The following is a 26160-nucleotide window of genomic DNA, read 5'->3' on the forward strand; positions in this document are numbered from 1 at the left end:
CCCAGTAAATGGAATTTGCATTTGTTCATCTGCATGTAAAAAATGCTCTTCTCCCTAACATACACAAAATGTCCACTGCTTCAAAGTTTGCTGATTTCTCTCCTTTCACAGATAACGACACTGTGCTCTTTCAACATGGGCTCATTTGATGCACACTGTGTGAAACAGCCTTAGATTTTGAGGAGTACTTTGACACTGGCCATCATTAATTACTTTTGTGTTCTTGACTGTGCTTTCACTGCACTCAGCTCCAGCAGTATCTTTTCTGTAACAAACAAGAGGCAAAGGAGGACTGCAGTATAAGGGCATTATTATTGTTGTTTGGTTGGTGTTTTTTCTTTTAACCAAAAAAAAAAGGCCCTTGAAAAAAAAATAAATCTAAACAACATTTAAGATGCAGTTTTCAGAATTATGCTACTTGCAAAGTTGCATTAAAATGATCAGCTCTAGTCGAGCGATATTTATTTATGCCATCTTCAGGCTTCAGTTTTAAGGTGCACTGAGATGAACAGAATCTAGTTTCCAAATTTTCAAACTGCAAATGAATGAGGACATCATTATGAAGCACATGAACAGCTTAAAAGAGCTATAAATATAATTTATGAAAGAGGTTACATACTGGAGCACTTTATGAGGTATTAAGTAGGAAAGGAATCAAATCTTATGGATGCTGTTTATGAAGAAACCAAGACATAGTCTTTTCCTTTTTTTATTTTCCTTTTTTTTTTTCCTACAGGTAAAAAATTACTTTTTTTTTCAAGCCAGACAGTCTGGCACCTTTCTTGAATGGTCTTTATGATCTAAATCTATAATATAGCCATGAGGTAGACATATAATCAGAGACATATAATCAGCTGGGTTGGAAGGGATGTCTAGAGGTCATCTAGTCCAACCCCCTGCAATCAGCAGGGCCACCCCCAAATAGATCAGGCTGCTCAGAGCCCCATCAAGCCTGACCTTGAATGTCTTCAGGGATGTGGCCTCCACCACATCAATGGGCAACCTGCTCCAGACAATAGATGTAAAAATGAAAAAAACCTTCTTGGTTATCTCTGCAAATATTTGTACATTTTTCTTTTAAATACCAGAGTTATTCTTTAGAAGGGAGTGAATTCAATAGCTGATGTTTTAACTGCTGTACAATTCACAAATAAGTTTTCATTGTAAAGCTGTAGATGTTTGGTATGCTGGAAACTGCAGAGATAAATCACTGGGTTTGTTCCCTATGAATAAGATTTTTTTCCCTATGAATAAGATTTTTGCACAAATTATGTAAAAAAAAAAAACCAGGGAAATCATAAAAATTAATATGTAAAGAATTTGAATAATTAAAAAAAAAAAAAAAACAAAACAAACCAAACCAAAAAAAGATCAATTATGAGTTTCTTCTCAAGGCTTCTCCAGGAACCATTGTAGGTGATGATTTGTTTCCCTCTGATGCGCTAATCAAGAAACATCTGTCAGGAAAGCGTAAGTATGTTCCATGAGTATAGGTTGGGTAACACCCAATACTCCTGTTGTGACTTCAGGGTGAAGAAACTGAAAGAATGGAATTATTAAGTATTTTTTTTTCTATTTTATCTTTTTAAGCCAGAGAAGGTTTAATCCTTTACACTCCCATCCACAGAAAAAGACTTTCATTGGTTTTAAGTCTTTCCTGAGACCTGATCCAAAGTCCTCTTAAGCCAACAGAAAATTTCCCACCATCTTTAGCTAGTTTTGGGTGTGACATCATGTCCTGCAGCTATGAAAAGCTTTCCCTGACCAGCATGTTCTTAATGGTAACAATATTACAAAGCCAAATTCCAAGCATAAGTCTATGAGCAAAATTTTCACTCTGAGCTTCAGGTTGATACTGTCATAGACAGAGTTCTGTCATTACTTGTTTTAGAAGAAAAAGGCATTTTTTAATTAGTCAGATAATGGAAAGAAAGTTCTTACCTTTTGTTAATTAATACAATAAACCTCTATAAATTAAAAGGAAGCAAATTTAATGAATATGAGAGGTAATTGCCTATTACTTTGTATGCAAAACTTGAGTTTAACCATAGTTATCCTGATTTTAATTCAATATTTGCAAATTTTGGTATTAATGCTACTGAACCAAGCATAAATGTTACTGATTCACAAATAAGTAGTAAGTGCAGATGTCAGGACAATATATCTTCCAATATTTTGCAAAAAATCTTGTAAATATTTGTGTACCACAGACCAAATAGTTTTTAGGTCTTCATATAAAAACTTTTATAAGCAAGAATGATCTCAGAAATAATTTTGTTAAAAAACCTAACTTCAAGATAGTGGGACTGTCTTTAAAACTAAAAAACACTTCCCCCCCCCCCTATTTATGTCAGTGAAATTACTCTCCATTCAAAGGTAAATGTAATGAATTAATATATTTATCCAAAGGATATTTTTTTCTTATCAATTTCCCACACCATAATAAAAAGGGAAACCAATTGTTTTTAAGGACACTGCCTACTATCTCCAACAGACTTTTTGTAAGATGTAGCTTGCTGTAACCTGTTCCACAGTCTTTCATTTGGTCATCCTGAGGTCATAGAATCACAGAATGGTTTGGGTTGGAAGGAACCTTAAAGTTCTAATGCTCCTGTCATGGGCAAGGACACCTACTACCACACTGAGTTGCTCAAGGCCCTCTCCAGCCTGGCTTTGAACACTTCCAGTCTTGAAGCCTCCAAACTTCTCTGGGCAACCTCTTCCAATGCCTCACCATCCTCATGGTGAAGAATTTCTTTGTAATGTCTAATCTAAATCTGACTTTTTTCAATTTGAACCCATTACCCCTCATCTTGTCACTACATACCTTTATGAAATCTCCCTCTCCATCTCTCCTGTAAGCTCCTTTCAAATACTGGAAGGCTGCTATAAGGTCTCCTTGGAATCTTCTCTTCTCCAGGCTAAACAACCCCACTTCCCCCAGACTGCTTTCATGGGAGAGGTCTTCCAGCCCTCTGATCATCTTCATGGCACTCCTCTGGACCTGCTGCAACACTTCCAAATCCTTGTGTTAAGGGCTCAAAAGCTGGGCACAGTACTCCAGATGAGGTCTCACAAGAGTGAGAATCCCCTCCCTCAACCTGCTGGTCACTTTTCTTTTGATGCAGCCCAGGACATGGTTGGCTTTCTGGGCTACAGGTGTACTCTGCCAGCTCATGCTGAGCTTCTCATCAACCATCATCCCCATGTCCTTCTTCTCAGGGCTGCTTTTTATCCATTCTCCACTCAGCCTGCGTTTGTGTTTAGGATTGCCCTCACCCAGATGTAGGACCTTGCACTTGGCTTTGTTGAAGCTCAAGTAGCTGGCACTAGCACAACTCTCAAGCCTGTCCAGGTCCCTCTGGATGCCATCCCTTTCCTCCTGCATGTCACCTGCACCACACAGATTGGTGTTGTCAACAGACTTGTGGAGGTTGCCTTGATCCTGCTGTCCATGTCTCCAACAAAGATGTTAAACATCATCGGTCCCACCATTCTTCACTTGTCTCCATTTAGTCATCAGGTCATTGACCATTACTCTTTAAGTGCAATCATCAAGACAATTCCTTGTCAACCAAGTGTTCCACTCCTGAAATTCATGTCATTCCAGATGCTGTGTTCATCTTCATATTAGCTGTTTTCCTATGGCTGAGTTGATGCTGAGAGTGGAATTGTGCCTATCCCTTAGGTGCTCCTCTTCTTTGATCTGAGGATCACAACCTCTGAGCTAATCAAGCCAGAGAATGAGTGTTTCAGTTATGTTCCTGCCACATGTACTCTTCTCTGAAATTCCTGTCAGGGGTGTTAATTAGCAGGAATGGTTTTGAGGATAGTATTTTTTGACAAATAGTTTGTCAGAGTTTGAACAGAAGATTTACACTTTTACTCTGAAAATACAAACCGTCCTGCAAAGACAAAAGTAGTAATCAGTGTTTAGATGAGATGTGTCAATGCTAACCAAGTGAACTAGAAATCAGAGTAAGGAGCAGTAAATAGATGTTCAGGGTTGTTTGAAACACAAACACAGCAAGTGATTTTGGAGAAAAAGTGTATTGCTTTAAAAAAACAGAGGGAGACAAAACAGTAGGGAAGTGATCCTGCCCCTGTACTCAGCACTGGTGAGGCCACGCATCAGATACTGAGCTCAGTTTTGGGCCGCTCACTACAAGGACATTTTGGTGCTGGAGCATGTCCCAGAGAAGGACAATGAAGCTCGTGAAGGGCATGGAGAACTGAGTGAGAGAACTGGGGTGGTAGTCTGGAGGAGACTGAGGGGACGTTCTTATGCTCTACAGCTACCTGAAAGGAGGGTATAGTGAGGTGAGTGTTGGTCTCTTCTCCCAAGTAACTAGCAATAAGACAAGAAGAAATTGTGCCAGGAGAGAGGTTGGTTACATACTAGGAAAAATTTCTTTACTGAAAGGTTGGTTAAAAATTGCAACAGGTTGTCCAAAGAGGTGGTGGAGTCTCCATCCCTGGAGGTGTTAAAAGAAAAGTGTAGACATGGAAATTCAGGACATGGTTTAATCTTTGAACTCAATATCTTAGAGGTCTTTTCCAACCTTAGTAATTCTATGAAACCTGTTTTCTTATTAAAATCATGTAGGGCAAAGTTGTCAGCCATTCACTCAAGGATGCTTTTTGAATTCTGTCATGTGTGAGAGCTTGGAGCCATAAGAGATAACAGAGCATGAGCATTTCTCTCTCTGCCTGCATTCTCAAATGTGAGCAAAGTGTTTTGGGTGAGCAGTCTCACTGTGCCATTGTGCTGCACAGCCATTTATCCCCCTCTGTAGCCTCTGACCTCCCCAGCACTCTGTGCAGCTGTTAAGGAAACTATTCTGCAGCTATTAGACTGTGAAGTTAAAGTGACTCTTTCATGAAATGTTTACAGTACGAACCAAGCTTGCACTGCCTAATCTTACATGAGTTGCAGAAATTGACCAAAAGTGTGCACTTTCTGCCTTTGTTCACTTTGAGGAGAAAGTAAGGAGGGCCAAAGAAAAAAAAGACATCAGAGCATATCCCACGAAGATAAAAAGCACAATTCATTTTCAAGAGCTCAACTTAATGATACCCTGGAACATTCTTCTGAAGCTGGAATTACTGCTTAAGTGCTGTTCAATGCAGTCTTGGATTCCAGCACAAGAAGGAATAGTTTACCTTGGAAAGGTTTTAATGGTTTTATCAGAGCTTCCTGCCCTCACTGAGGGGATGTCTCCTTTGTTCACATAATGTGCTAACTGCCTCATACAGTCTGACAGGTTTGGGTGAAATGGCACCAATTTCAGGTTATTGAATACCATACTAAAAGCTCAGTTATTTCTTATACTACTACCCAGACAGCTGCAACATCCTTTCAGGAAAGGAAAGAAAATCAGAATCAGAGGCAGATGGTTGCCCAGAGTAGAAACTGGGAATATTACTTCAGGCACACAGTCCCTGTGATTGATCAGGACATTTGGTGTGATCGCTTTGGTCTACCTCACTGAGAATTTCTGAGCATGCATTAGCTCTACCAACTGGACTTCAAGGTCATCACTCAAGGTCAACTGTTGAGAAGAAAATCTACAAATACCAAGAAATATACAATATTCTGAATATATACAACTATACAAAGGAGTTGGCTGATAGTTGAACTATCAAGAAGGGATCAACATCAAGTACAATAATAGGGCTTGGTCTTGCTGGAAATAATAGAATCATAGAATCATTAAGGTCAAAAAGACCTCTAAGATCATCAAGTCCATCCATCAATCCCACACCACCATGCCCACTAAACCACGTGCCAAAATATCATGTTTACACCTTTTTTTAACACCTCCAGGGACATTGACTCCACTACCTCTCTAGGCAGCCTATTCCAATGCCTGGCCACTGTTTCACTAAGGATTTTTTTTTCCTAATATTCAATCTAAACCTCCCCTGGCACAACTTGAGGTTATTTCCTCTTGTCCTATTGGTAATTACTAGGGAGAAAAGACCAACAACCACCTCGCTACAACCGCCTTTCAGGTAGTTGTAGAGAGCAATAAGGTCCCTGCATGCATCTATCTGTACTGCCAATAAGAGGCCAAGCTGTACATTCTTTGATAAGCTTTTAAGATTGCAGGATACTAAGAACATGCAGACAGGGACTCCCAATGTTACCCCATCCAAACTCCTGATCAAATCAAGTAGTTGGAGCACGTTGCTCAGGACTTTGTTTAGCCAAGTTTTGAATATGTCTAAGGTTAAGAGTTCCCACAGCCTGGTCCAGAGTTTTACCAGCCTGATGGTAATTTTTCTTGTCATTTATAATAAATTGGGCTTTCCCATGCTGCACCTTTTCCCCAGTGCCTCTCGTTTTTAGCAGTGCAGCACTGAGAAGACTTTTGCTTTGCTCTCACCACACCATCCTGTTAGGTATTTGCAGATTGCAATAGGTTTTATCCCACTTTTCTTCATAAGAATGAGCTGAACGTGCCAGCTCTCAGACTTGTGTGTCAAGTGTACCAGTCCCATAACCATCCTTCAACATACCTTCCTAAGTGTTGCTTCATCAGGACTGACCTGTCTACCCATTGTCTACTGCTGAGATCTCCTCAAGGCAGTTGGATGGAGTACTTGTAGGGGTGGGCATAGCTCTGCAGTCATGCCTAACCTGTACTCCTTGCAGACAGGTTCGTGACTACACCCACACTTGGATTTTTTTGACTTAAGTCTTACTTAACATTGAAGGCCTGAGGGCTCGATGGTGAGGTTATACTCAAAAGTCAGTGTAGATGGAGCATGAGTCTCAAGTCAGTCACATGAAGAATTAGAGCAAGTCTGAGAAGTTTTCAAAAATTAGTATAAAGACACAGAAAATCAGTGAAAAATTGGATTTCCCTTTGCTGTGGTGTTCATTAGCCTTATTACTAGACCCGACTGCCTCTGCAGTCTGATATAATTCACACTCTGTATTTTCACATTTCCTCACTTGGGCTTCTGACAAATGTTTTTAGGCCTAGAGGGAAAAAGCTGCTTGTTGTCATGAAATGAAAACTGAAGAATTTTACTGTCTCACTGTTGACTCTTCACCTCCAAAACAGGAAGTATTATCTCTGCGTTATCTGTCTGGGAAAGTGGAGACCTTGAGAGTTCACTCCCTTTATCCAGCTTGTCCCTGTCATTGGCTGGCACATGTCTTCAGTTACAAACCCAAGCAGTAGAAAAGGGTTTAAATGTCCATCCAGTAGAGGAAACTCATGGTGCAACAGCACTTTTCAAGGCTGTGACAGGGCACAGTGCAGTGACTGCATGTGGAACAAAACACACCAACCAGCCTTCAGATTCGAATAGTCGCCTGAACGCTTTTTACACCAAGCTATTATTTGGAGAAGAGAAGGCTCTGGGAAGACTTTACAGGACCCTTCCAGCACCTTAACAGGGCCTGCAAGAAATCTCTGAAGGGACTTTTTACTAGGGCTTGGAGTGATAGGACAAGGGGAGATGGCTTTAAGCTGGAAGAGGATAGATTTAAACTAAATATTAGGAAGGAATTCTTTACAGTGAGAGTGGTGAGACACTGGAACAGGTTGCCCAGGGAAGTTGTGGATGCCCCCTCCCTGGAAGTGTTCAAGGTTGGACAGGACCTCAATCAACTTGGTCTAGCTGAAGGTGTGCCTTTCCATACAGGGATTTAGAACTAGGTGATCCCAAACCATTCTATGATTCTATGGTTATGTTTATCTCATCTTACCCTTCTCAATCTGCACTGAAAATTGTCTTCTTTTGTTCTAATTGCTCTTTTGAAACAGGAGCATAAGAAACAAACTGTTAATAGTGAAAAAAAAATCCAGCCCATTATATTTTTTGTCATTTGAATTGTATAATGGCTTTGGGGTTGCTTTTTTTTCACTTGTTTTTTTGTTTGTTTGTTTGTTGGTTTGGGGTTTTTTGGTTTGTGTTTGTTGTTGGTGGTGGGTTTTGTTTGTTTTGTTTTGGTGGTGTTGGTTTTTGTTGTTGATTTTGTGCTTTTTTCAAACCTCTTAGCCTTCGTGTTGCGTGTGATGTATTTCCTAGATAACTCAAAGTTGTTTACAATCCTGTTCATTTCTGGCTTTGCCATAATGCTGGACTGAGAACTCTCATTAGAAGCAGGACTTGTGCTTCTTTCTTAATCATTTAGGGCTTGAAATATATTGTAGACTTAGTCTTTCATACCAGTATTATATATAGTATTTTGAAAGAGGAGATACAATTTGGACTTTCCTCATGCTCTTACTCTTTCCATTCTTCCCACTCAGCATTTTCTTTCCCCCTTACATTCTATTTTCATAGAATCTTAGAATGCACTGAGTCAGAAGGGATCTCTAAAGGTCATCTAGTCCAGCCCCCTAGAGTAAGCAGGGATATCCCCAAATAGATCAAGTTGCTCAGTGCCCCATCCAGCATGATCTTGCATGTCTCCAGGGATCAGACCTCTACCACTTCCCTGGGCAACCTGTTCCATTTTTCTACTGCCTTCCTAATAACTTCTTTCTAATGTCCGATCTGAATCTACCCTGCTCTAGTTGCTTAAAACTATTACCTCTTGTTCTAGTGCTACATGCCTTTGTAAACAGTCTTTCTCCAGCTGTGTGTCCCCTTCAGGTACTGGAAGGTTGCTCTAAGGTCTCACCAGAGCCTTCTTGTCTCCAGGCTGAACAATCCCAACTCTCTCAGCCTGTCTTCACAGGAGAAGTGCTTCAGCCCTCTGACCATTTTTGTGTCCCTCCTCTGTACCCTCTTCATCAGGTCCATGTCTTTCTTGTATTGAGGTCTCCAGGTCCAAGTTTTAATCCAACTATTTCCATTCCTGAAATTTACCAGAGTCCTTCTCTTGATCAGGTATTTGTGCCTGCACAAATTGAACAGTATGACTCATGAAAAAACAAAAAAACCCAGAATAGCTAAGGAATGGTTAACGTTCTCTTGTGCCCATTCTCTTCCCAAGAGATTAAGGTGACTTAATAATTTTTTTCCCTTTTCTTTAGCAATCCTAGCTTGGTAGCTTTTCTCAGTGTTTCCTGGGGAGTTGCGAACTGGTTTGGGTATTCCAGATTTGTAGATTTTGAAGTCATACCAGACCTTCAGGAAATTTGCAGGGAGTAACAGATTCAAGGTCACACAGCTGTGCCCAACAGATCCTTTGGTAATTATCACATCTGGGAGGAGATATACAAAATCAAAAACGGAAGAGCATGAGAGAAACAACAACACAGAGACAACAATTCAAAAATTATACTGTGGATAATTTTATTATGTTTAAGGGAACTAGCAGATTACTGACCATAATGTAAACCTCTTATCAGGGAAAAAGAGTGCATTTTCAAAGTACTCAGGATTTGGCCTAATATTAAATCAATTTTCATATAATCATAGAGTCATTTTGGTTAGAAAAGACCTTTAAGATCATGGAGTCCAATTGTTATCTAACTATACTCTATTTTGTGCTAAGACTTTCAATTTACATTATAAACAGAAATTTTAAGCCAGTTATATGAGCTTTTGAAGACACCTTTTAAGGTGATGAATACTGAGATGCTGTTGCTATAGTCTTCAAGTGCTTCTGTTGGACCTATTTCCACATGCAAAGGGCAAGAGAAATCATGCCCCTGGCTGTTCTGCAAATCCTGACTGGATGAATCTTGCTGTGCAGTGGCTGAGTAGCAGATATTCCTGAGAGGCTTTGTGGTTCTCATCTTAATAGACCAATCAGGAACAGGACATTCTTCTTCAGAAACAAATGTGTCTATCTAAAATTACTGAAAAGAAAGCCCATGTGGTTTGGTTATTTTCAAACACAAGCTTGCAGTGGTGTCCAGAGGAGAGGAACAAAGCTGGTGAAGGGCCTGGAGAACATGTCTTATGAGGGAACTTGGGTTGTTTAGTCTGGAGGAGACTGAGGAGAAACCTCATAGTTTCCTGCAACTACGTAAAAGAAAGGCATAGTGAGGGGGGGGATCAGTCTCTTCTCCCTAGTATCAAGTGATAGGACAAGAGGAAATGGCTGCAAATTGTGATAGGGGAGGTTTAGGTTGGATGTTAGGAAAAATTTCTGTACTGAAAGACTGGTCAGGCTTTGGAACAGGCTGTCCAGAGAGGTGGCAGCCACCACCTTTGAAGGTGTTAAAAAAGAGGTCTAGACGTGGCATTTCAGGACATGGTTTAGTGGCCATGGTGGTGTTAGGTTGATGGTTGGATTTCATGATCGTAGAGGTCTTTTCCAACTGACACAATTCAATGATTCTATGATTTTATTAGGAGACTCACATGGCTTTGCTCATAGTTTTAAGGCATGTTCTCTTCAGGCTGTCTTCTGCATTTTCCCCCATTCCTCAATCATTTTAAGTTATTCCTACACTATGAAAATTAAGCTTTTCTTCAGAGGCTGAGGTGTTTGGAATGAACATTTGAATTTGCATGTGCTGGAACTGATTCATCTCTGGTGCTAGGGAGAGCTTTCTGCTGCGGGGAGGGGATCTGCAGCTGGCCGGTGCTGCCTCCGAAGCAGGCGATGCTGGCAGGAGGGAAAGCGTGGGCAAGGTGCCCAGGGAGAGAGCTGATTCACAGCTTCCCCCTGGCAGCTTCTGTGAACGGAGCACCCCTGGGTAGTGCACAGAAGCTCTTTCACATTAGGCACACACCATGCCTTTGGCAACTGGTATGTTAGGCAGTAGATGCTGGTGTGAGAAGTGAGAACAGCGGGCAGCACGTCATGGCACTCGCTTCTGGGAAGTCCTGGCTGCTAGCAGAACAGGCAGCATGCAGAGGTGGTAACTGAAGGCACAAGATTTTTTTTTTTTCCCTACAGCAATATAATTAACTTAAACACATTGGTGTATCTGTGCATTCAAGTGCACCGCAATATTTTAAATGCCACTATGATGCATTTTATCCCACTCATAGGAAAATGGATTTCAGTGTAATTAAAAAACATATCATGTTCTTTCTCACCCATACACTGTTCCAAAAAAAATGCAGGAATGCAATACAGATAATACCAGCAGCTAAGGACAGAAATATTGTACATGCAGAAAGTCAGGGACTTAATTACATTTTACGAAAGGAGAAAAGTATGCAGTCAGCCATCCCCAGTTTAGAACCATTCACATGCTAAGGATTTATAAAGGCAAAGACAGGGACAGAGCAATCTCTCAGCAGAGAGAGAAGAGACTGAAATTACTCTACAAAGCCTCTGAGCCAAAATTATTTTAGTCTCATGCCTGGACTAACTCCATTGGCCTGGCATCATTCCTTCATGGATAGAAAGACTGTACAGAGAAAGTGGTAACAAATCCTTCCATTCTGCACTTCCTTCTACTGTCCTACTCCCACTTCTCACAGTACCTTCCCAATAATGCCCCACCAAGAGTGATCTTTGCCTGGATTCCCTGATCTCCTGCTCATTCCTGATGGAACTGCACTGGATCCAATGCCAAAAAAGCAACTGACAAGATAGAATAAGATTTTCCTCAAGTCACTAATTTTGCCATTCCACCACAAAAGGTGGTGGGGTTGTGGGGTTTTTGGTTTGGTTAGGTTGGGTTGGGTTGGATGTTTTTCTGTGGTTTTTTTGCTTGTTTTTGCTAGCTCTTTCTATTCCCTCAAATCATCTTCTTTTCTATCAGCTGTGATTTGGCATTTTAAATGTTCCTTTCACTTCTATTGAGGACTGTTGTGTCAGTAGCATTCTGCTATGTACAAAATGTTAGCAGTATTTTACATACCAAAAAAAGCAATATTTAGCACTTTTGCTAAAACTAAACTTGTGTGATTAAATACTCCTGCTTAGGCTGCATACAGGGAAATAATTAACATAGGAGTCTAAATTTAACTTCTTTTATTATTTTTGGCTTACAAAGCATTTTTATGAATCTTTGATATTCATGAGGGTCTGAATTCATATGCTTTTGTAAGTATATTTGTGAGGACTAGAACACAGGTTTAGCCTTGAACATGATACCGTAGACTGAAGATCCACTGAAATACTCATTATCTACATACCTGTCCCACAGAGTTTATGTTGCTTCTTGAACCAACTAAAACGAGCTTCAAATGAGCTCTGAACGTTCAGAAGTGCTCAGTGCTGGCCTGGTTCTGTGCCTTTTGAAGCCAGTGATAAACCTTACAAGGACTTTAGTGAAAATGAAAGAGTGCATGATAGTTAAAATGACTTATTGTGTTTTGACAACCAAGAAATTCTATGTAGTTTCCCAATATACAGTGTTTTCTCCACTGACACAAGGATACCATCTGTACTCAGTCATCTCAGCCATGTGAGAGGACCACAAGCAAAGCAGACTACAGGAAAGATAAAATCACCTGGGAGAAAAGAGCAGGAGAACAAGAAGGGTGATGAAAGAAGAGTTAAAGTATAGAAAAAATGAAGAGGATGACAGAAGAACTGTCAAATTCAAGGTTATTAGAGGCCATGAAAGGAGGAAAGTATGAGGGAGAAACAGAGTGAAGATATCAGCCAAAGGGGACAGAGAAAAAGAAAACAAAAGGGAGGGTGAGAAGATTTAAAAGTGACAAGAAGAGGCAATTTGGAAGGGAAAGGATCTGGAAAATAAAAGAATAGAACATGGAAGAGAAACCTTGAAGAGGAATATGAATGGAGGGCAAACCATGGGGCAAATACAAGTGAGGCTAGTGAAGGTTCTTGGCAATAGGAAGAAAGAGGCATCAGGAAAGAAAATGGAGTAAAATAAAGAGTAAAGAAGTATGTGTCTGTGGGGCTTCAGTGAGAGAAATTAAGATGAAACAAAACTGTCCTAACAAAACTGTTTTTTCATTGTTAATTCACAGATAGGTTGTGTAGGTAAAGGGGGTTTGTCTAGACATCAAAAGAAAGTATCCACACTTCAGGAATTCAGAAGTCAAATGCTATGGTAGAAAAATGGACAACAAAAGACAATAGGGTAAAAGTGGAAAAGCATCTGTGTTCCCACTGAAATTAGAACAACAGCTTTTCTTCTGTGTCTTCATGAGGAAAAGGATCAGCAACATTCCCATTTCATATACTTAATTAGATCTTGACAATCTACCAAAATACCTGAGACTGAAAATAAGGTTTAGAGATTTACACATCCAGATTGATTTCACAGAGCTGGCTAGAACAGCAATGGCTGGGAGGCTTTTCTCTGACTGCTCAGAAAGGTAAAGGCAAAATGAGTTGCTGGTTTCTGCCCAGTTCCTGCTAAATAGAAAGATTATTGTATTTCACAACAATAACCAAACCCCTGACTATTATTGACACACCTGCATCCAAAAAGTCTCTGCTAAGGACCACACAGTTTTCTTTATGGTCCCTCTCTTCTCCTGGAGTGCTCTCAGCAGGTTAGTGGTGAGTGGCACAGCAAGAAACTGAAGGAAAATTTGTTCTCTCTTTTGGCCTCTTAAATAGTTCAAAAGGGGACTTGTTTATCAAGAGCTGCAAACCTGTCAGGATTTTTTGCAAACACTCGAACTAATAGAGGCATGGACATACATTAAACTTCCCATACCTTATAGAAAACTCCATTTCTTAATCTGACAAAGCATCTTCTTGTCCTTTTGCTTTGCTACTCGCTCCCCCCTTCTTTTCTTCTTCTTCCTCGAATACTCGTTTCGGGGAACTGCAAACACAGTATCTTTACAGGTTTACTTTTGTAATCTTATGTCTCTGGACTCTCTGACTTTGAAAAAAAAAAATCCACCAATATTGGTTTTTAAAAGAAGAGATTTTACTTTGTAGCTGCAAACAGAGCCATGAATAAGTATCACTACTTCTTGTCCATTTTCCTCTTCTGTGTAAAATCATTTAGCCTCTCAATGTTCCAATTTTACTCTGCCAAATTCTCCCCTTTTCAAAGTAGTATTGTAAGATTTTATCCATTAATGTTTGTAAAATACTTTGCCTGTCTTCCAATCCCCCAACCTATGAATTCTATTCATGGTTATTCAGTCAAATAAAACAGAAACTCAGATACATGAAAACTACAGACAATAAAAAAAATTCTGCATTCTAATATTAAAAAAAAAATCCCACAGGAAACAATTACATTTCTCTAGACTTTCTTCAGCAGAAAACCACACAGCTACTACACAGATTGATAACATGGTCAAAACAAAACTGTGAGAAAGATACAGTTTTCTATTAAATCCCAATTCTTTTTCAGTATGGAGTATTCTGAAGAACCATTCTGGATTTTTGTACTACTTAGTGGTTTACTCCCCCATTTGATTCAATATGATTTTTCATTGGGGTTGCTAGCTACATATGCTTTAAATATTTAATTAGTAGCTTACAAGATATATATTCTGTCTGGTGAACTCTGTTATTTATGTGTATGTGTGTTCATTTACACACTCAAAGGAAGACTGGATCCACAGCATAGCAGGTACTAAGTGATGTAAACTGGACAATAAATGTTACACCAGTTTTTAGTGCTGATGCCAGCTTACTGGAAACAGGTCATGAAAGGTATTTTGTAGCAACCCATTGAAACTGAGTCCCAGTATAGTTTGGTGGGATTACTACCTGATGGCTTTTGGCATGGCCTCTGTGAGACAAATTAATGACTCAATTCAGTTCCATTGGAGCAGATTTCTTCAGCACAAAACTAAAACGTTGAAGCAGTTTGCCATAGTCAGAGCTGACAATGATCTTCATTTTTATTAGTAACTGTTGTTATTTCTTTATTTCTAGGGAGTCCATTGAGTGTTATTATTAATCCCCCAGCAGAGATACCTAAAAAATATCTACAGAGGTAACATGAAAACCAGGAAGTTCCTGCAAAAATTATAGCCTGCCTTAGTAATGTGCCCTTTCCTTCATGAAGGCCAGACTGTAGTGAGCAGTAAGCTAAAGTGTGCAGGGAGAGGGCTTGGTGCAGGGCATGGAAGGGACCAAGGGTTATTAAAGGAGAAAGAGAGAAGAGGATATATTGGTTACAGTTGATAAGACTGTCTCTAACTATTAAGTTAAACTTTATCCCACTCCTTAGAGTGTAACCATATGTTACATTGTCCCAACCTTCCTTTGTCTGGTGTGCTGAATGTGGGCTTATGTGAGTCTAGATCAAAGATTTTAATTTGGATTTATACATACAAACTGGTCAAACCTTAATGGCAAGAATTATTTGAGATGGAAACAGAATTCAAGGTGTTGCTGAATCTCATCTGAGGGTTTCTGAAAGAGAAAGAGTGATCCAGAACTTGAGCCTAAGCCCAAGCCTCAGCACTGTGGTCAGGCTGTGTGTGCTGCAACAGCTTCCCTGAGCATTGCTTCTTCACTTAGGGGAGTGCAATGCTTCTGGTTCCAGATAGTCAATGCCATTTTGGGGTAAAATCTCTAAAAAGAAAAAACAAAAAACAAAACCCAAAATGATTTCATTATATTTCAGATTAATACATCTTTATCTGTATGTTTGATGGTAATTTATGTCTTGAAATAAATTTTAAAAGTGAGTCAGCTATACAATACTGAGGACAAAACTACCTCAGCTGTGTCTTCGCACCTTTGTGTAATGTCCTATTTGGTTTCATGCTAGCTGAGCTATAAATCTGTGTAAACTTATCTAGTTTCTCTAGACCTAGATAAAAGCCTAGGAATATGGGTTTAAATGATGGTCTTATTTGCAGTCTGCTATGCTGATGTGAGCTGCGGTTTTCTTGAGCTGAGCTTGCAGCAAGAATTTAACCACCGGCATTTGAATAACCCTTCCCATTTTGAACAAGTTCCTTCAAGCTGCTAAAAGTAATTTTTAATTGCTGCACAACATCAGTCCTTTTCCTGGTGAGGAATAGGTAGTGGGGCTTAAGTATTTTTATCTCAGTTTGACTCTCACTGTTGTTTCACTCCTGCTGTTGACTCTAATCCCAATTCTGAATCCAGCTGCCACAGCTGTTCTGCTGCCTGCCCTGTTCTTTGCTTATGCTTGTGGTCCCAGAAAAGCTTCTCTAGGATATTATGTGAAATTAATGGAACATGAAGGTAATGCTAACTGCATCCCCTTCACTGAGAGGCTCTTTTACTGGATGCCCCGAATTTGTGGTAAAGTGTTAGTGTTAAGTGTTCACTGTTTTCAAGGTGAATTCCTTTTGTTGCCACCATCTTTACAGCACCAAATTGTTTCCTATGCTGCAATAAATTGTTTTGAGAGTTAGGCTTCTGATCCTTCCAAATTGCACTCACTTTAATTAGATGAGGAAACTGTATGTCTCTTTTTCTACTTACTCTGATATTAATTTTCAAAGGTTTCGCATCACTTGCCTCTTATAAGCAGCTGTGCATATATTTTTCTGGTATTGTTGCAAGTGCATATGATCAGTTAAGTCAAATATATATATAGGATAGCAAAGTGGTAAAGTATTTTCAAGTCCTGTGCACAGAGTTTCTGAAAATACAGACTTGTAGTTGTCTCCTTATTTAATCTGCTTAGGATAGCAAATAAATATTGTAATAACTTTGTATTTGAAACAGACTGCTATACATCTGCATCCTGTATTTCACAGTGTTTATAAGCACTTCTCATAGAATGGAAATAGCAGTAAATAGAAGTATTCCAGGGTTTTAAAATATTCTTATCAGTTGCATTAAACTCTCCTTTAATCCGTTACATTTAGGTCAATACAAGTTTATGATACTTGAAAAAAATGCAAAATTATAGTGCCAAAATCAAAATCCGAAACGTCCTTCTAAAATCCTTGCCTACAGAAAAAGTCTCTTCTGATTTAATCAAAAGTATGATTGCAAACTGATATGAAATGTGAAGATCCCTTTGTGAAGATTTTCAGTTCAAATCAGGATGATTTCTTCTTTAGCTTCATTTGCTTACATAATTTTTAAATGACACAGAAATAAGCTTCTTTTTTTTAACTTTTGCAAGACCTTCCAAATGGCTAAGGTGTAATTATCCAATTTTAAGCCTGATTGATTTTTTATACTGGTGCTTCTTATAAGTCCTGTTTGTTTATATACTATTAATCATGCCTGCCTGTAGCAAAAGTCTTGGAAAAGGTAGGAAAAATTGTTTGGTTTTGATAATAGCTTGTTCTCAAAAGGATTGAAAAGTCTGTAGAGGAAAACAGTGCCTTCAAATAGCATGGTTTTCAGAAAGAAGGAAGCCTTGTAGCACCTCAGACTGCAGAGGAACAGTCTCATGGCTGCTTCTCCTTTGTTCGTTTGAATGCCATGGACATTTAAAGCCAAAGTTTAGATTCCTTTGACTTATTCTTACTCTGAAATCCTCTGATTCATCATGTTTTGAGGCTTCTATCAGGCTTCAGTGGTACAATTAGTCTTTAACGCTGCAGGAAATAGGCATTGTAGATCACTGAAGAAACCTAACATGGAAAAAACACATGAAGCAAGAGATTGTCTCTGCAGATCTGAAAACAATTACCAACAAAAATTAAACAGTAAAAATCATATAAATACTTAGATATGATTTTTTTAAAATATAAGACCTTTTATATAAGGTGTTTTAATCATTTATTTTTTAACTTAAAAAAGCTTGTGCTAGCCATGTGCAACCATGGCAAAGAATAAATGGCCATACAGATTGAGCTATGACTTCTTCACCAGGGCCATGTTTTTACCTGATTTGTGTCAGAATAAACTAAAAAGATAATAATAATAATAATAATTAAAAAAAACTAATGGCTTGTCTGAATGCAAGAAAAAGTGCTGATGTGTAATGTCAACAAGTATATTGCTCTTCAGAATCACAGTAATACTTAAATCATCTAGTCAGGATCATGGTCTTGTACATAGTCCTGTGCAAAGACATAAAGCAAGAGAAAAGGAGAATTGCTTTTATGTATGTTGTTTAGCCTTCTTGTCCTAAGCACACAGACTGTTTGCTGAGAAACTTCAGTGATCTAGTGAACCCCAGAGGCTTTACCACCTTACATCCTGGAAGTGCTTCCATGTTTTAATGTTTTCTGTCAAATAACTGAACAGGTCCACATGAGGACCATATGATAACTCCATGTACAAGTTCCAGTTTAAATTATCTCTTTCAAGGTTGTATTAATCATGTTTGAAGTTTGACCCTGTTCAGCAGCTCAGAAGTAGGTAAATGTTTCCTAGCTTTTGAGAGCTAAAATTCAGCTTAATGGAACCTGACAGGCCCCATCAAACTGAACTCTGGGTTGCTTAATTCATTTTAAGAAACTTTAAAGGCTCTTAAGAAACCTTTGAGAACCAAAAATTTACCAATATGAAACAACTTTGACAAAGGCACACTAAGGGTGAAAGCCAAAGTCTGCATGAACTCTGGATTCAAACAGTGAAAGGGCTCAATGTTATGGAAATCCAATGATTCAGAACGCAACATCTGAATTTATGCACGTGGTTTTTTGAATCCAAACACTTTCTTCAGGTGAAGTTTTAAAGCATGGCTAAAATTCAAACCTCAGGCTCAAGAAAAGTGACTTTTTGGAATTCATGTAGCATGCATCTGTTCAGTAAAATGAATATAAACTAATTCTTCCTTTGTCTTTTCTGTGATTTTGTGTAGCAGTTCAAATACCAGCTAATGATTTTACTTTTCATTATAATTTAGTTTATTCAATGATAGTTGCAATGATCTTTGCAATGTAGAAAACATCATCTTTTTTCTTTGATGACTTTAATGTCATTCCACTAGTAGAAATTCTACTGATGGCTGTATCAGTGACTTCTGTCTGGTGCTGTAGCCTGGTGTTTGGGAGTGTTTGGGGTGGGTTAACATTTCTTCATGAGAGGCCAGCATTACTTCCTCTTTTCCTTTTTCCTTAGGCATTTCTTGGCTTCATGGAGAGGTGGAAGGGTCTCTCCATGGTGCGACCTCAAAACGTCTCACTGTAATGTTAGCCATTACTTAAACATACACCATGGGGATATTCCATTTGCTGTCAATCCTGTCCATTCCTGGTATGGGGATGTCAGGCTGCTGCTGGAAGACTGCACTAATCTGCTGGTACTAGGGATATCCAGAAAGTGTTTGAAAGGGCAGGTGAGGAGTAGCAAAGAAAAACATTTTATGAATGAATAAAAAAGTATGTTTGTTCCCAGTGTGGAATTAAGCTCAGGTTTAGCATTAGGTAGAGGTCCCCAGAGCTGGCACCTGTGGAAACAAGGAGTGAGACAATGATTTTTTAAATGTTTTTGTTTAATATGCAGTTTTATCGTTCCTCAGTGACATTGCTCTGTATCTCTTCCATTATTATTCTAGGTGTCCCACCCCTGGATGTGATGGCTCTGGGCATATTACTGGAAATTACGCTTCTCATCGAAGGTAGGTAAAGAGAAAGTTTTGTTCTTTAAATCAAACAACTGAAGGGTTAGAAAGGATCTCAACAGACCTCTCTTCCCTCTCTCAATATTGAGGTAGGATTGAGTACTGTAGGTGGACAAGTGTTTGTCTAACTAATTCTGCTTATCAACCATTCTCAGCTTCAGCATGGCTCACTACCCGAATAGGTAGGAAGATTTTTGCTAATGTCTAGCAAAGTCTTTGTAGAAAATGAATTTAGTTTTTCTACATTCTCTGTTAGACCAGAGAAGCAATTCAACATTCATAGGTTTTCTCTGTTTTACATTCTTAATGACTTACCTCTTCTCCTCACAATCTTAACCTTTTCTGGACTTAAATCCTATTCCTGCATTTTCTTTTCCACAAATTATATTTCCTAATTGTTTCTGTCAATCTATTCCAGACTACCTCTGTATTTCCTGAAATGCAAAATTGGATCCCATTTTTTACCTTCTTTCCCAGCTGAAGACTTACCAGCTTTAATCAGAGGGACAAAGTACCTCTTTCATTTAATACACACTAGTCTCATTAGTACATTTCAGAATAAGTCTTGGCTTCTTTTAAATTGCTACACATTGTACTCAACTATGTCAAGCCAGAAGAATGGAAGGTGAAGTTTATGGATTGAAGTTTTTATCATAACTGCTTAAACTGTAACTTCAACTATAACTGTGCTCCTTACAAAGAGCCAAAGAAACTTAACATTCAGTAATCAGGGTATGGTTAGTAACCCCAAAATCATTTATGGTAGTACCACTGTAGAGGTGATACACAAGTCCTGTGTAATTAGCAATTCCCCTGTGGCTATTTGAGAGCTATAAATCACCAGAGAAGTACTGTGCTGTATTTTGTAAATACCTATCCACTGCTAAATCAAAGAACACCTCTCTTTACTCCCATGTGCAGTACTTGTGTTACTCCATAGTAATACCATTGCATCTGGACATCTTCTTGCTTCACCAAGTCCCTGTAGTTTTGCAGTTGGCTATGACTAGCCATATACAACTTCCCCATTGTAATGTATTTTCAGTAAAAGCATAAACAGTTTAAAGTCAAAATATAAACAGCAAGAGAGATTTGGACTGTGCCACACCTTCACATGCTGTAAAAATTAAAGATCACAGTAATGATTTCTTCAATGCATAATTAAACATCAGAAGTACAAACAATATTAAAAAGAAGATGTAAATATTTTAAAAGCATTTATATTATGTGCAAAAGGGACTTAAGGTCAGATTTAGAGCAACATTTAACTGTATGAGGATTTATCAGCTCATACCTCTACCAGCACTACGCTCGGGGCAGTTATTGCCCTGACTTTGCTATTTCAGGAAGCTGTTTATGTATTTGATCATCTATTTGACCAGAAACAGGCAGGACAGTGAAGATACATAAGGCATTGTGTCACAAACAAGAAACCTCAAAGCTGGCAAGGTTAGCAGGGGAGAATCACTGCATGTTGGCTCATTTTTGTAACCCTTTCCCTGGACATTATCTCCTGACCACTGCAGGACCAGATCATGAACTGGATGGTGTTGCCTCCACCTGTAGATTCTTATGTTCTTGTATTTTTCCAGATGAGTGCTGGACCAAGTTTTGATTTGATTTCACAGCATACTCAGTGCGCATAAAGATATAAAAAGTAATTCTGCAAAATTTATGTTATCTGGAATTTGTTTACTCCATTGGAATTTAAGCTATTCAACCTTTTGAAATGCCACCATGTCTGTATTGACCACATAACTCCTTTGTTTCTCTCCCAAAAGACCTCTTTCAGGGTCCTTGGCTGCCTGTGGGCATAGAGGCACTGACACGGAAGAACCAATGTCTTCTTTGGTTAAAACCACTGCTTTTCCCAAGATACTTGTCACATCTACATGAGGCCAGCCACACACTTTGCAGATTATGTTGAGGCCATTTCTCTTTAAAAGGGAAGCAAACCAGTAGTCTAAATCTGAGCTGTTAAGTATGGAGGACTCCATGGTACATTCACAGTTAATCTTTCAAATTCCCACACTGCAAATTAGCATTTACCTCTCCTTGCATCTGAGTTATCTCTTTTGTTTGCATTTGATACCATCACTTACAATTCTTTCAGTTTCAGAAAAAAAAGAATGACAAGCTCTTCTCCTAAATGGCTGCTAACATGCCTAGCTATCATCTATATTTAAAATGGCTTCTCCACAGCAAGAACACAGGAAGGCAGATTTAACTCTGCAGTAAGTCTCTGCAGTTCCACACACCCAGTCAATGTATGCTAGAAGTTACATCAGCATATCCCACTGCAGAATTTCCCTTGTCTTTTATTTTAATGTATAAGCAATAAAACTGAAATAAAAATGAAGTACTACATTTAGTTAGTAATAGCTTTTGGTTATTGTAGGGAAAAATAATTAAAGAAGGGCTCATCCTTGACATACATTTTCTTGGTGAATCTGTTTTCGGAGGAAAAATGAATTAATCATAACTTCAGAAGTTGTCTGTTGGAAATGTCTGTTTAGAGGACCTGAAAGATCTTCAAATTTTCAAAGTGCCAGAATAGAAAGATCTATTGAAAAAAAGATAATACACCAAAATACTAATAATTAGGTGATAATTAAATTGATTTAATATGTAGAAAGCATTAAAGCATTTATCAAGGCAGAAATTCTTTATTCAGATTTTGTTATAAAAATGTCATCCTCTACAAGCATATCCATCTGTACATCTACTAAAAAAAAGCCTTGCTCTCTGAGGAATTCCATTAACTATTTAGTTTTCCAGTGCAAAAATTGATTATTCTCATACAGTGGGTACAGCTAATCTTGCAGATAAGCTAGGGCTATCTGTACCTCCTGTCCACTTCTCTTTCTGCAGTCCAGGTTGTATGGAGAGCAATAAGCCAACCTGTTCCCAAACTGTCTCCATGCCTCACAGCCTGCTTTCTCTTGTTATAAATCCCTCAGACTCCACTCTTTCTGCCTCTGTCTTCTTACAGATTATTACAGATAACACAAATATTATTATTACAGATTACATAGATATTATTATATTTGAAGAAGACTGGTTTTAAGTGGCACAAGCTCTCTGAGGTTTGGTGTGCTAACGAAGAACTATGTAACTCTGGTATGCACTAAGGAAGTTGGCTTTGAAGCAACTGGCTTTCAAAGCAACTGGCTTTGAAAAGGAACATGATCAGTTGCATTTAAAGTAGAAAATTAAATGGGATGAGATCAGAGGTTCAAGCATCAGAGCTGAGAGGCCTACACTATGAGATTGTTAGTGTGGTACTGACCCTGGGTGGCTGAAACTCTCCTGGGCAATTCTCAAATATGATTTGAGGCACAGCATAGGTCCAGATCATTATAAGCAATATGGGTGTAGCTGTACTGGTTTAGAGAGGCAGAGAGTTTAGATGTACAGATATGAGCTTGTTGGTCTTGTGCCAAAACAGCAGTTCTAGGTCCTCTTCACTTCCCACTATAGATGTACCCAAGCCTACACTAACTTTCTGGGTAATATGCTGTGTCAAATAGTTTGTGTTCCAATAATTTCCTCCCTCACTTGTTTCTGACTTTGTAGCATGTAAATTCTTTTTTTCCCCCTATTTTTCTTTTACCGACACAGAATTCTGTGTGTGATTGCATCATTTTCTCCTTCCTCACATTCTTGACAAAATAACTGGAAATCTTACTGCCACACTGAAGTACCTTTTGTCATGCCCAACCAAAATTTTAATCTTCTATTTTGTTTCTTTCTCTATGGAACTTTTTCTTTGGTGATAGTGCTTGGTCTCTTATCTCAATACTTTGGAAGTTGTTCTGCTGATGGATTTCTTCTTGAATGTCAATATGTTAAGCAGAAAGTAACAAGCAAATAGAGGATGAAGCATGATTTTTTGGCATGATTTATGTCCTCAGATAGCAACTACTTAAAAGAATCTTTACATATCTATTAAATTGTCAACTTGACAAAATGGTTTTTATAATAAATTCTATATATCCAAAGGGAAAGCTGAGCTTATAAAATCCTGAAATAGCTAAATCTTTTTCCATCTCGTGTAGTTAAAAACAATATTCTCAGTCTCAATGCAGTATTGCTTAGCCTAACATATAGCTTTGTCTTTTAGTCTAGGCAAGTTCTGAGTACTTAAAACACTTCCTCAAGAAGGCATTGCACAGCTCTAAGCTCTCCCGTGTTTTCATTCAGCCATTCTATAGGATTCTTATGTGGTGACTGAGAATGTTTTATAGTGTTTCTAATGTGCTCCTTAGAGAAATCTTTCGTCTTACCGAGATATCAAAAAACTCCTATTTATTCAGCCTCTTCTTCCTTCCCTCTCAGACACAGGGAGGACGTGATGTCTCTCAGCCCTGAAACGCCAGCTTCTGTTCCTTCCAAAGCTGTCACTGCTGCTGCTGAGTCAGCTACAGGGATTATTAGGCAGAGAGTTTAAGAGCTGCTTTCCCTAGCTCCTTGGGGACTGTCTGTGTGTGTGGTCTGCACAGCACCCGCAGTTCTGTCCTCCTTCACAGACTGAGATACGCGGATTCCCTCTCGTGGCTGCATACTGCAGCTCTCCTTCTTTTATCCACTTCAGCTTTGATGTTGGAGACTGAATGGAATTACTTATTCTGACAGTTTTTCAGACAGAAAGTGCATCCCTTGTTAAGCTGTGCTCAAGGAAGAGACATTGCATTTTAAAATGTTTTCTTTCACTCAGTCTTTCAGGCTGCCCACGAGCAAAGAAAAGTGGAATCAGGATAGCACAAAGCAAGGAAGACAAAGAAGACCAAGAGCCAATTAGGTGAGAATAAATGCTGCCAAAAGGCCTTCCTGTGTTTTATGAGGTCACGTATGTCATCAGCATTGTATTAAGACATAAATATTATCGTATGATGTTACCCAAGAGCAGATGGCCACGCTGATTTCTATGAGTGAACTGCAAATCAAGGACCTATGCTGATTTATGCAGCAATGGATACAGTATTCAAACAAAAATACAATCTTCTATACTTTAGAAACAGCTTTAAATATGGGGATTTTGCATGAAATTGAAAAATTACTTAGATCTTTATCCCCTAAAAACACCTTAAACATTTTCATACTATAGATAATGTTAACATTTTAGCGTGTATGGTTATACATGCTAAATGAACTCATTATGGGAATAAAGAACTGAATATTTCTATGAGATTGCTGCAGCAAATCTTTTTATACAGTTTGCAAGAGGAATAAGTTCCTTCCTATGGGTCTTAATTTCTTGTTGCAAGGTGCTCTGGTGTCAGTGGCCACTGAACTTGATGGGTTTAGTGACTGCTTCAGCCATTCAAGACTGGGTTCTCGGTGGAGAGTTGCAGCAATGTTTTAGTGTAGAACCTTGTTTTGACATATTATGTAGTAGCATACTGAAAAACAAAATATCCTTTTCTTTAAACATTTCCCTTCAAAGACTCTAACCTGTTTCTTCTAACCCTGCTTATTTGGTTTTTTTGGAAGTATACAGGGCAAATGTATGAGGAAATTCCCAAGCAAAGAAAACCATCAGATGAACATGGAACTGACTTCATTGCTTTCCCTAGGCTGTAGCCCATAGTTTGTTACAATCTGGTCTATTCAGAGAGTGGTTAAAGGTGCTCAGCATTTATGATGAGCAGATCTCGGTAGCCAGCATTTCAGTTCCAGTATAATATTGGCTATAATGAACACCTGCAATTCAAATGTAGATCTTAGTCCTTTTTTTTGCAATTACACAATATCAACAGCTGTGACTTCATCTACTGGATAACTTCATTATAGCTTAACAAATATTTTTTTTTAATATATTATATATTAGCATATTGGCAAAGTTCTACTTGTGGTTTTACCCACTAAAAGGATATCTTGACTTTTTTTTAAGACCACAGTGCACGATTGTTCTTTTCTTTTCATGTCGGGTTTATTTTGACTTTGTTGTAGAGGCTACCAGGTATATGATGGCAAGACAATAAAGTTTATCTCATCTATCTGCTATCCAGATGTCCAGTTCCTGGTTGTGATGGTCAGGGTCATATAACTGGAAAATATGCATCCCATCGCAGTGCGTCAGGGTGTCCCCTAGCTGCCAAAAGGCAAAAGGATGGGTACCTAAATGGCTCACAGTTCTCTTGGAAATCAGTGAAGACGGAAGGAATGTCATGTCCAACCCCCGGGTGTGATGGCTCAGGACATGTCAGTGGTAGTTTTCTTACTCATCGTAGGTGAGTAACCATGGCTTGTATTTTTCACTTACACTTCTTCCTTAAATTCGGTTAGCAAGATTTGAAATACAGCTTTTTGTCACGGTGCTTCTCTCTTTGCTTTTGAATTTCATTACTTCTTGGAAAAATAATCTTCCTACATATATCCGCAGATATCTAGAAGTCAAGACACATGATTTTTTTTTTTGATGCAAGTCCTTGCATGTAGAGACCTGAATCTGATTCTGTAACGCATAGAAATTTTTAGGGGAAAAAAAGTATGAATGACAATAACTGTAAATCTGCTACTACTTTATTGAGTGATTCTGGACAAATTGCCTTAAGATACAATTTGTAATGCACATCTGGATATCCCGTATCTTCAGAGATGTCAAACACATTGTTTATTCTCAAACATCAGAGCATGGAACTAAAAGAACTGAAGGAATCAGTTCCATAAAAACAAAGTACTTTTATTAACTTGATAATGAAAATATTCCCTCAAAACAATGTACAGGAGATTAGTTAAATCTGATGGAATACAAATATTTGACAAAAGAAATACTATTTTTGTGAACTTAGCAAAAAAAAGAGAATCTCAGTGATGATATTTTTCATAGCTTCTAAGTGATTAAGAAAGAGAAAGCGACCAGTCTGTTAGGGATAGATCT

At 38.6% G+C, this 26160-nt stretch overlaps 1 protein-coding gene across 4 annotated transcripts in view; it reads left to right on the forward strand.

The window, feature by feature from the left end:
• Positions 1-26160, forward strand: part of MYT1L (myelin transcription factor 1 like) — a 131692-nt gene that overhangs the window by 88326 nt on the left and 17206 nt on the right. For all 4 annotated transcript variants that reach the window (XM_054383856.1, XM_054383857.1, XM_054383854.1 and 1 more), the window contains exons 14-16: positions 19212-19274; positions 23995-24078; positions 25289-25510. In XM_054383856.1, the coding sequence (XP_054239831.1) occupies positions 19212-19274; positions 23995-24078; positions 25289-25510 (369 nt within the window). The remainder of the gene's footprint in view (positions 1-19211; positions 19275-23994; positions 24079-25288; positions 25511-26160) is intronic.

The sequence above is a fragment of the Indicator indicator genome, chromosome 9 (genome assembly GCF_027791375.1).
Source record: "Indicator indicator isolate 239-I01 chromosome 9, UM_Iind_1.1, whole genome shotgun sequence".
Classification (NCBI taxonomy): Eukaryota; Metazoa; Chordata; class Aves; order Piciformes; family Indicatoridae; genus Indicator; species Indicator indicator.